We start from the raw sequence: 12,421 nt of genomic DNA, 5'->3' as shown, positions 1-12,421 counted from the left end.
TGGGGATGCTACAATGGTTTTAAGTGTAAAAAAGGGTCACTTTTTTCAGCGCCACTGTAATTTGAACAGTCACTAAATGAACTGTTGTAAGTCGAGGACTCCCTGTACATCTACTGTATTTTTTCATCAGTTTAGCTTTCAGAATTGTTTTCCCTAAGCATAAGTCTGCAATAATTGTAACAACTACTTTCATATGCCACAGGCAGAACAACCATTTTGGGATGGCTTATATAGAATATTCCACTGTTTGCTGGAATATAAAATAATATACCTCAACATAAAATACTTTCCCCCTCAGTTTTTTATTATGTAATCTTATCACTAATATTAAACTGAGAGTTGGGACTTCTCTTTGTATTTCAATTATCTTCAACTCACCTGCAAACATTTGAAAAAGATATCAAAATGTTCCCTATAGATGAATCTAGCAGCTGATTGTGCCATATGTTTACAAACTTCTCCAATGGAAACCCAGGGGAGTATAACCTCTGTTTCTGTAACTGGTCCCATCTTCTTCAAAATTAACAGTATGGCCTGTAGAAAGAATCCCAGATATATGGGGGCTATTTTCTAAATAAAGCTTTTAAACAGTTATTGTCAATAACTTCTACAGTAATTTGTTATTCTATGTGAATTGATCAATACAGAATACAGCAATCAGAAATCAAAAAGTTAGAGATATAATTATTCCTTCCATAGCCATGATTTCTAATATTGTCCAATTCAATATTTCAACTAATCAAAGGGTAACAATTAAATATTGGATCAAATGTCTAAAAAGTTTCCTTTAGAATTGGGAGAGATGAGCAATCTATCACACTCACCTAAGAACACTGCTGAAATATGTTGTCATATGACCAGATTATGGTCATGTGGCATCAATAAAGGAGAATATTTGTAGCTCAGGCTTGAAATGAGAGGTCCTTGGTTCTCTCTGAAATTGGTTGTTTTCTTACAGACATTTCATTACCCAAACTTGATCATATCATTAGTGCACTAGTGTTACTTTGGTTACACTAATAATCAAAGAATGCTGATTGGTGACCCCCAGGGGAAGAGCGTTCTCTGTGGGCGCGCCAGACCTTTGAAACCGCTTACCGGTTGAGCTCCGGATGGCCCCCGACCTTCGCTCCTTCCGGCGCGATCTCAAAACTTTCTTCTTCGAACAAGCTGGCCTGGTCTGACGGGATGGGGTTGGGTTTTTATAAATAGTTTTAATTTTAATATGTATTAATTTTATGGGCATAATGTTTAATGGCTTTTTAATTTTTGTATTCTATTTTTATTGTGTATTGCCCTGTTCACCGCCCTGAGTCCTTCGGGAGAAGGGCGGTATAGAAATCAAATTATTAAATTATTAAATTAAATTAAATTAAGCAAAGAGCATCAAGGACCCCTTATGGTAAAATGATTTTGTCCTTTAAAAATATAAATCAGATATGTTAACTTCTGATGGATACATGTATTACTAAAATATGTATTTTTAAGTCCTTCCAAAATTGAATTCCACCATTCGCACTGAAAGTGTCTACCCACTGACCAAGTAGTAAGCAAAAACATTCTTAAATAGTGATTAAACTGTAAAGAATCCGAATCTAAACCAACCTAAATATAGCAAATCAGATCCTCTATATATTATTTAGCATATGGTATATCATACATGGAATAGCGTTATATATTAACATTTCACCTAGATTAGTAAAACACAATAAAAATACAAATATTAAAAAGATCTATGTTCAAATACCAATGTCTAGGTCAGAGGCCCCCAACTTTTTAGGCACCAGAGACTGGTTCTGTGGGAAGAGGTTTTTTTGAGGACTGGAGGGGGCATGGTTTCGTGTGCTGCCTGCATCCCATGAATGGGGCTTCGCTTGTTTGCGTGGCCTGGTTTCTGACAAGCTGCGGCCTGGTGCCAGTACATGGACCGGGGGTTGGGAACCATCCAACCGTTTATATCATTTATGTTTAAAAAATCAAATACTGGACCAGTATATGCCCTCAGCTTATATAGCCAGGCACAATGTAATCATGATTATAGATCCTCTATAAATTATATTTGTTTCATGCACCAAGAATTATTTACCTTTTCTGCACAGGAATGGAACATGTTTCTAACCCCTTTGCACATCTCAAATATTAGTTGTCCCACACCTTCCACTTTCTCTGGATGCTCTCCCAGATCAAGGAACATAAGGTTTAAAAGGGCATTTTTGTCAGAAATCTGTGAGACAAAATTGAAGAATGAAAATATAGTGTTCTACTATTACATTCAAAATTCAGTTAATTCCCAGTGATCCTCTTACTTCTCCATTTGAAACTCTCAATACTGTATTACTATTCCAATTTACATAAATTTAATTGGAAAAAGTAGGTGGGTGAACACAATAGCCTATTAGTATTATTATAGAAAGACCTCAAAATATAATTGGCTGCCTGTCTGTGTTTATTTTTACTATCATTTTACTGTTCTATTAATATTATTGCTTGCTATTTTATTAATTTTATATTTTAACTGAATTTTACTGTTATTTTATTTTATTTACACTTTAAACTACCATGAGTCGGTTTATGTCATTAACATATTAATATAATAAATGTTTTATTTCCCATAAATTGTTTTCATTTCATAATGAAAAATATTTCATTAGTTGTTTGATTAGGTATCATTCTTTCTCTTAGGAATACAGACAAATTTGGGATTTCAAAAGCCTATCAAGTCGATCAAACTGAGCAAGTAATTCGTATGTTTTCCTTACAATGTGGTCCCTGATGGGAAGAGAAAAAAAGGTGACCAGCTGTTGAGCAAGATTTTAAATAAAGCTACCCTTGTTCTAAGCACTCATGATAATAATGCTGCAGAAATATGCTAGTGGGAAAGTCTGTTGATTTGGCCAGTCAACTTCAAATCACATTAACAGCACTTTATCAAATAATTAAAACATTTGAGTAGAAAAAGAATCCACAATCGCTTACAGGAACAAAATATGAACATAATAGTAGTAATAGGCCGTTACTAGAACAAGGACAAATAAAACCTATCTCCTGCAAAAAAATAATTACTTCTGGCTCTTTACATATTGTCATCAGAAAACAAGGAGGCATAAAAATTTGAACACTGATTGTATAAATAAACCTTGTATCTGATACAAAGCTGTATAGGTCACTGAAATTCTGTTATAGCTTCTTAGCTTTACAGCCATAAAAATTGACATATCACAAGTTTCTGGATTCTTGATTGCCTAATCACTTCCTCAGAATCCTGCCACAACAAACCTGATGTCACACTCTTTTTTTGGTCATACTATTATTGTTGTTGTTGTTGTTGTTGTATGATTACCCAGTAAAAGGTACGGCCTTCTGTGTTATGTATTTCTTGTTTTTAGTAAGTTAGTTTATTCAATAATATATGTAGAAAATTAGAAGGTCCTTATGAATGTTACCAGCTGAAAATATTCTTAGGCTTAATAGTATCTTAGCAAGAATTAAATTAGTGTGCTATTTATAGTAGAAAACCATAGAAAAACTTGAACAGTGATTATATAGTCATTAGATTTTCCAAATTCCCATCTGTATTCTTCAGGAAAAACATTCAACACCATAAAAATGTTGTGTTTTCCTTCCTGCCCTCTTCCTCACCTCTTTCTGTTGTGTATTACAGTCATTCATTGCCTGAAGAGCACTATAGTTGCAATCACTATAATGATAACAATCATACCTACTTCTTGATATCAAGGTCAGATGTATAAGCGCAAGCCAAACTTGCACATCACAAACTGAAACAAAATTAGTTATGTGGGATGACTAAGCTGAGACAAGGATCTTGAATTAACACAGAGCAATGCCTGTAATTCCCCCCATTAAATAGTTCATAGTAGATAACTGAAAAATTCGGAGCTCATGCAGTAGCTTAATTCAAGAGTTAAAAATCCTTGGTTCAAATCAAACTGCAGGCATGAACATACCTGGCTCCAATATAGATCTTCCTCTCCCAATTCTCCAATGTGTAAATTGGATATATTAATGCCTGGGAGGTTGCCAAGTATTATATCACATATATTTATATTGGGAGAGAAGAGCTACTCTTATAACACTGTGACTTGCATATTGTAACATGAGAACTGATATTACTACATAGTTATCTAATGAATACTTGACCAAAACAGGATTTGAAATTATATTTTCTAACATGTATTATTAAGAAGAAAGAGATTATCATTTATAGCATATGCTCATGAAACATGTTCTTCATGAAACAAAAATAGCCGCGAGTCCCAAAGGCATCTCTGGCAACAGCATTGATTTAAAGACAATGGCCAACTTGTCTCAAGGAAAACTATCCCTTTCCCATTCATTCTTCCCAGTACTGCTCCCCCGGTCCATCAAACACCTACCTTCCTCATCAGGAAGGTGAAGCTTTCTGCTGCAAAGTTTCTGATGTGCTGTTTGCGATGAGCCAGAAGGGTACTGTACAATCTGTAAACACAATATTTTCATGTACCAAAAAAAGAATGAAAACTAGCCAGGTCAACTGATTCTTCCAGCAATATTTTGCAGACTCAGATATATATATATAAAGGCAAATGGAGCAATTGATCGCTAAATAAATGTCTAAAGCTTCTTTAAGTCTAAAACGGTTGAAATAGTCATGCCGAAGTATTGGGTTTTCATGTCAGGAATAGTTAAATTTTGCTATCAGCACATAATTGTACCAAGACTGCAGACATATTTCCATTATCTTTCATAGACACCAAATTCCTCACCAGAACCACATTCTGTGCTTGCCTTAAATCATAATTCTGAACATGTGAATATTTCTAAATTAGATACTAAAGGTTTTCATTTGAAAGTTTCCCTAGTAGTTTACAACACAATATTTATATGAATTATGTGACAAGATTTTCCTCTTGGGATAGGGTTCTGGTCCACTGTGGATTCTGTTTAAAATTAATAAATATTAGGAGAGTTTTTTATGGCTTGTACCAATCACTGATTTATACTTATTTAGATTTATGGAAAGGTAGTTTGGTATAGCAGTTAGGGGACTGGACTGGAAAAGAGACTATGTATTCTCCCAGAGACAGAAGAGCTGGCTGAATGTCTTTGGGCTGGACACTTTCTCAACACAATGCATCTCCCAGGATTATTGTTATGGAGAAAATAGGAGGAGCATTAGTCTACAATCTTGAGTTCTACAACATGAAGGAGACATGTGTGTTTAATCAATGTTATTGCACAGATAATTCTTACAGAGTTATTTTTAAGACAAGTATTTGTTTTTGGATATGGTGAAAGGTTCTAGCACATTAAGGACTTTGATTAAAATTAATATCCTAAGAATTAGGCACATGCTTAAGATTAGTGATAGACCCTGATATACATTATAGTTGAGATTTTCTTTTAGAACACTGAGTTATGAAGTTAGGGTTCTAGTTTATTAAATTAATGTTACAATATATAACATATATATCACTATTGGTATTTCCAGGGTTAGGTTTATAGCATATATTTTGCCTGGTCAGTAAAATGAATTAAGGATTAGCACTCAAATGATGGGAGTTAATAAAACTTGCATACTAAAATCCTCTATAATATTTTTGATCAAAATGCTTACCCATAAATGTTGGTCATGTCCTTCACCATCAGTCTCCATAAATATTTGTAAAGGTATGAAAGTGATGTAAAGGCCCATTCTAACAACTCTGTGTCCTGAGTATCTAACAGACTTGTAATGCAGAGAAAAAAATCTTGAAAGTGTGGATAAAAATCTGTCTGAAGATCTCGGGCCAGCTGTACCACCAAACTAGATTGAAAAACATATAGCAGAATTATGACTTGATTTGCACATTGTATTAAACTACTTTGTTTAATTGAGTATTCCTTAATTGGATAGGCTCACACAATATGTTTGACTAAAAACTATGGTTTTCAATTATAATAGGTTGCATGGGGCACTAAATCAGAATGAAACAAATAACATTAGGACATAGCTCAACGTGTGAACACAGCCTGTAACAAACATACATATTCAATAGTAGTTACAAATAGCTCTGAAAAATCTTGCTGCCCTATAGTGTGCTCAGAGTGCAATGTATTTATATAATGTATTCTTATATGTGAAACATTCTTCAGCTACAGGTAATATCAACTACAACAGTTTTGAGAAGCAGATATAATTAGTATTATTGCTCCACTATTAGTTTATTGTATCATCTATATGTATGAACTATTTAATCTGCAGTATAGTACTTTTTCCAATCTGTTGCCCTCTTGATCTGTTGGATCAATTTCCATCATCATTTGGTCATAAACATCCATAAATAATGTATATCTGCTGATATCCAATACAGCTGGAAAACATCAAACTGGAGAAGACTATTCTACATTAAAATGTGATGTATGACCTATATGAATTATGTGATCCATGCAGATTGGCTTCACACATTGCACTGCAATTGATTTTACCTCATACTTTAAACCAAAAGTAGAGATCATATTATAGGTTAATGCATCGTGTGAACCCAGTCAAAGTGTTGTAAATAAAGCAACAGAAACAATCATTAGGATTAAAAATATTAAAGACACTTACCGTGTTTCCCCAAAAGTAAGACCTACCATGAAAATAAGCCCTAGCTTGATTTTTGGAGGTGGGCCTAATATAAGCCCTACCCCCCAAACAACCCCTAGTTTGGGGACGAGGCACACACCTAAAAATCAAGCTAGGGTGGGGGTGGGTGGAGCTGCCCCAAGAGCCCTACACCCACTTACCTTGCAGCCAGGCCTCTTGCCAGCCCACTTCTTCCGCAGTGTCCTCGGGCCTGCATTTCGCAAACAGAGGCCTTTCTGCAAGGCCTGTACAGCCGAGAACAGAGCTACGAGTCCATACCTCACTTCTCAGCTGCAGTGGCCTTCTGGAAAGGCCTTTACGAAATGCAGGCTGGAGCTCCATTCTCTGGTGCAAAATGAAGCTGTTCCTTTGGCCATAGAAGTAATGGGCTGGCTGAGCGAGGCTCAGTGAGTGGAAAAGACACCCCCCCCAAATAACACTTTTTCGAGGCAAAAAAAAAAAAAAAAGACCGGATCTTATTTTCAGGGAAAATATTTTATTTACAGATAAAAATACCCACATTCTTGTCTTGTGTCTGTGAAGAAAATGTATTTCTGATGACAACATGTACTTACTCCAAAAGGGGTTGAAATGCAAGACTGTTTTTCACTTGCAGGTGGGTTTTCAAGCTTTTTACAATGTCATTCTGATAGTATACTATCTGGTTGAAAGACTGGCATTTGTTGACTACCTGTCTGTAGAATGTCACTATTTTGAAAAAAATATATATAAATGTTAGGGGAAAAAACAGAGAAAACAATAAAGTAATTAGTAACAGTTATTCGTAATTCAAAGATAGTACTTTTTGTCAGGGCTAAGTGAAAACACTAAAGCTCTCTATTTATATGCATTTGAGAATTTATGTATGTATGTATGCATAAAATAAATATAGGATTGCAGTCTCTATTTATTTTTAAAAAGTTTCCATCTGGATGAGTCAATAAGAATTAACAACATAACCTCTTCATTTATCCTACTCTGATACAGAACGTATCAGAAATCTTCCAATTTTAAAAATTAAAAATAGGTAATTATAACATATACACATGAAATCAGGATAAAGAAACAGATTTTTTGCAAGACTTTTCTCAGCCCTAAAAATATTACATCAGTGAATGAATCACACAGCAGCACGTTTTTAGGGACCATCCTGAATGATTCATTTACTGTACACATCAAAAGCTATATGAACTCAATTATCCAATCATGCTGATGTAATATTTTTAAAGCTGAAAAAAGTAAATTCAATTAATTTATACCTAGAAAACTTCCAATAGTAACACTAGAAAGTAACTCCTCCATATGTAAGGAAATAAAAACGTATTTTAGAAAAGACACCACCAGGTAAAATTTGAGAATGTATATGAGAATGAAATAAGGCTGACATAGATGTACTATGCCAAAAAGCTGAAGTACACTTTTTGGTGGCATCAGAGAAATGGGTTCATGCCATTATAATCAGAGGGAACATATCACTGATATATTATGATACACTAAGTATCAAGGTATCATAACTGTTGTAGAAAGACTGTAATTGACCATCAGGTACATAGAATGTGAATGCCACCATCTGTGCGTTAGATCTATGCCACTCCTGGCTGATTAAGGCCACCCAAGAGGATGGTTCCAGGCCACTGTGATTCATCCTTGTTAGAAGGAGTGTTCCTGGCTCCTTTTAAACAGGCACTGGTATGCCACTTCCTCAAGAAGCTATTGCTAGACTCTACCATTCTGTACAATTTTTGTCCAGTCTTCCACATCCCCTTTTAAGAGAAGGTGGTGGCTTTGCAGAACCAGAGAATCCCAGAAGAAAAATGGGTTAGGGTTATTTGGACTCTTTTCAATCAGATTCCAGGTCTGGATATGAGACTGAAACTGCAATGGTCACACTCACAGATGATCTCTGGTAGGAGTGGGATGGAGGTGATGCATCCATCCTCAGGGGTTTTTGATACCATCAACCACAGTATCCTTTTGGGCTGACTTAGGGAATTGGGGATGGGTGGCTCAGTTCTGACCTGGTTCACCTACTTTCTCCAAGGTTGGTCCCAGTCGGTTTGGATAGGGAGCGAGAGGACCACCTCTCAGCCCCTGTTTGGTAGCATGCCATAGGGCTTGATGGTCTTTCTCTCTCTCTTTTAAATATATATATTAGATTAGATTAGATTAGATTAGATTAGATTAGATTAGATTAGATTAGATTAGATTAGAAACAGGAACTCAGATTGACATGCACTAAAGAAACGGAAGAAGGTGGGGCCTGTTAAACAACTCAATGACAAATGAGTGACTCACAAAATTAATGGAGTTCATTATCTTTACACTAATATTTAGTATAAACAAATCTGATCTTTCACACATACAACAATCTGATGAAATTAATCCCATGACCAGAATGCAAGATTTGAATGCAATGACTTCAACAGGAACAAAAGCAATAGGGAGGTTGCATTGCTTTTTAAAAATATCCACTCTTGCTTAAAAATCTAAACGGATGAATTAAGCAATGTTGTACGGTAGCAAGTTCTAGGGTTAAATTAAGTGAGGGAACCAACAAAGTAATAGTGCTTTTGGTATATTACTGTCCATCCAATCTAAGAGGAGATGTAGATAATGACTTGCAAAATTAAACTGCAGGTATTTTAAGAGATATGAAGTAGAAAATGACATCTGATGTCAACAAATTACTTGACACCTGTTGGGAAACAAATGTAGCCAAACATAATCCTTCCAGAAAATTCCTGGCTGTCTTAGCAAGACAACTGTTTTTATGGAGGGAGGGAGGCACAGAAAACAACTATTTTTTACTTGATGCTAACAAAAAACTGAAGATTTAGTTTAGAAACTGGAAGTAGCAGAAACAAAGGGACAAAGCAACTATGAAATTCTGAATTTCTTATTGTAAGTACTTGAATTTCTAAGTGAAATGCAATACAAAATATTTTTTTTGGGGGAAAAAAAGATTATACCAAAATGCCGTGTCAGATTCAGCTCTCTCCATTTCTCAAGTCCTTCATGAAAATAGGTCTCAACCTCCTACCAAAATCAAGCGTATACATTAATCAGTGAACATACATATAATTTTCCAAAGAATAAGGGACACAATCTTTTCTGTCGTAGATCAATATTCCAGTAGTTATTGTATTGCATACATAATTTGAAACGATTTGCCAGACAATTTCAAAAAGAACTGAAAATCCTAATAAATCAACTACTATGGCAATATCTTATAATACAATAGTAATAATTTGACAGTAGGAAGCCAAGTGCCAATTTTTGTTATAGTAAAATATTGATTTTTCTATAGCTTGTTTTCACTGTTTTACTACCAAAAAAGAAAGACAAAAGAAAGGAATAGAAAAAAATAGGAACATTAAGAAGAGACTTTCTACAGCTAATGTACACTTTCACTAAAATTAATAGATCTTTTGTTATACTACATGAAGTCCTAACCATGTCAGCATTATATAAGTTAATGGGATATGTATATAAATTTTCCTTGATTTTTTTAAAAATTTGTTTTGTTCTTTTTATAACTAAACAATCATATTCAAAAGCTGACTTTGACATATTGTAGATCTGCCTAAAATAGGGTCTGCATCTATATTATAATTACTATTAAATTGAAAACAATACTATTTATCATAGCATTTAAGAGTAAATAAAGAGAAACCATTCAATAAATTTTCTCAGTTCAAGGTAGATAGCTATAACAACAACTCTTCCATGCTGCCATAATTTCAGCATGGAAGTTGATGTACATGTGTCCAAATAAAAGGGTATTTGTAGTGGATTAATTGCCCCCTCAGTCACCAAAAGGATTTATTTATTTGCAGACACCCACATTATTTGTAATTTGAGATGTGGTACAATGAGGCCCATATGTCTTTTTGTCATAGTTCACCATCTGTACAGTGGAGCTACAGAACTTATTTAATGTAAAGGTAAAATGAGGACCCAGATTGTTGGGGGCAATAAGCTGACTTTGTAAAATGCTGCTGGGGGGGGGGGGGGCGAAAGCCCTAATAAGCAGGCATATACATAGAATGAAGGCTATTGCTAAGCACATTGATTTGTGCTTCTTAGATTGTAAGCCGCCCTGAGTCTTCGGAGAAGGGTGGGATAAAAATGGGATTTTAAAAAAAATGTATACCTCAAACTTTCCATCAACAGTGGCACACAAGGCAGCTAATTGCATCATGGGAATAATATAAGAATGTACCACAAAGGAACAGTAATCTTGTTACCACACTGGGAGGGAGGGACAGAGAGAGGGAGGACAATGATATCAGCAAGTAAACAAAAGACAGATAACTGTTCCTATCACTAAAAATATGATATATGGCAATATTCTCACAAAGACAATATGACTTCAAGACTGTTGGTCTTACCTCAGCATAGCTTCCTGTTCTATCAATGCGGTGTATAATGTCAATGTTTACATTGCTTAAACGTTCCGAAAAAGTGAGAAACTACAAAAAAACAACAACAACACAGAAGATACTCTGGCTGAAAATCAGTAACATTCATGAAATTACACTGTAAAAGAATACTTTGCTATTTGTATCAAATCTGATGCCACTACATCTTTTTAAAAAAATGTCCTATAATGGCATGGTGCTTATGAAAACACATGTCCTATACATATACTATAATCTTCTGATACTAACACATATAAAAATGTGAATTAGTCCTTTTTTGCACTTAACCACATGTTCCACATTCCAGATAATAATAGTAATAGAATACTATAAGCCAAAGATAATGACAAGGTTGGCTGAAAAACTTGCTCCAATCCCCAAACAGGAGCCTTCCCAGTCTTGTACTGTAAATTGTTCTGTCTGGACGAATTTGCTCAATTCACTTACTTGTAGATGACACTAAATATTATTATAATGTACATGTTACTGGATAGGCAACTAGAATTATTTTCATTCGCAAACTAATGATCTAACTAGTATTTAGCACCAGTGAAAATATCTATTAATTTCCTAATGTTAATATGAAAATAGATGTCACAATTTCAGATCTAAGTTCTATTAAAATCAATGACGTATCCAGGATTAAATTAACAGCAACGCATGTATTAATTATCCTTTGCGGTAAATCAAATATGAAATTGATCTGGCACTCGTATCTCACCCGATGCGTGTTCTCAGTCTTATGAGCTGACGATTTGGTCTTCATGTATACGAATTTTTTTTTTTAAAAAAGCTACTTTAGGAGATGATGGTGGTAAACTAAGCAAGAGATCTTGCGAAAAACTATTTATTCAGTCGTATACCGTACAAACATGTGCGCCTTCAGCTCCAGGAAGCTACCATCTTGACTGAGGGATTCTGGGATACGACCATCATGTGACACGTAAGCCGGAAAAAAAGAAAAGTGAGAGGGAAACTCGGCTTGGTGGCGTCATTTTACAAATCTTTCTGAGGTCTCTGTGACACATAATTCGTTTGTGCCTTTTAATAACATTTGTCAGTTGAAAAAAATATTACCAGACTTCTAATTTTTTGTCGCTATAAATTAACACGACTCTTATTCTGTAGAGTCTGGTGTCCGTGTGCATTAGTCAGCTACCAGAGAAAGTGCTGAACCGAATACATTAAGATAAAGAGAAGTAACTCGTGGGTGGATTTTGGAATAGATCTATAGACAGAATCCTTGGGAGTCGAATCTAATACAAATAAATAATTGGACAAACGATCAAACTCTAATGGGAAATCATGTATTATTGAGAGTCTGCTGTCAGTGATGAGTTTGGGGCTGGCGTTTCCGTGTTTTTTTGCAAGTACACTTCTAAAATGATACTGA

The 12,421-nt window shown here is 35.0% G+C and overlaps 1 protein-coding gene across 3 annotated transcripts in view; it reads right to left on the bottom strand.

Moving 5' to 3' along the window:
• The window catches only part of UTP20 (UTP20 small subunit processome component), a 92,949-nt gene extending 81,020 nt beyond the window's left edge, over window positions 1-11,929 (bottom strand). For 2 of the 3 annotated variants that reach the window (XM_083366730.1, XM_083366731.1), the window contains exons 1-8: window positions 11,750-11,929; window positions 10,999-11,079; window positions 9,577-9,643; window positions 7,183-7,315; window positions 5,615-5,803; window positions 4,395-4,476; window positions 2,087-2,224; window positions 379-534 (exon numbers count right to left, since the gene is read on the bottom strand). In XM_083366730.1, the coding sequence (XP_083222856.1) occupies window positions 379-534; window positions 2,087-2,224; window positions 4,395-4,476; window positions 5,615-5,803; window positions 7,183-7,315; window positions 9,577-9,643; window positions 10,999-11,079; window positions 11,750-11,794 (891 nt within the window). In that variant the 5' untranslated portion in view covers window positions 11,795-11,929. The remainder of the gene's footprint in view (window positions 1-378; window positions 535-2,086; window positions 2,225-4,394; window positions 4,477-5,614; window positions 5,804-7,182; window positions 7,316-9,576; window positions 9,644-10,998; window positions 11,080-11,749) is intronic. The other variant, XM_083366732.1, reaches the window with a different exon arrangement.
• Window positions 11,930-12,421: the final 492 nt, after the last annotated feature.

This window comes from Vipera ursinii, assembly GCF_947247035.1.
Source record: "Vipera ursinii genome assembly, chromosome: 6".
NCBI lineage: Eukaryota > Metazoa > Chordata > Lepidosauria > Squamata > Viperidae > Vipera > Vipera ursinii.
Note: the sequence above shows the minus strand (reverse complement) of the source record. Positions and strands in the feature narration are given on the sequence as shown.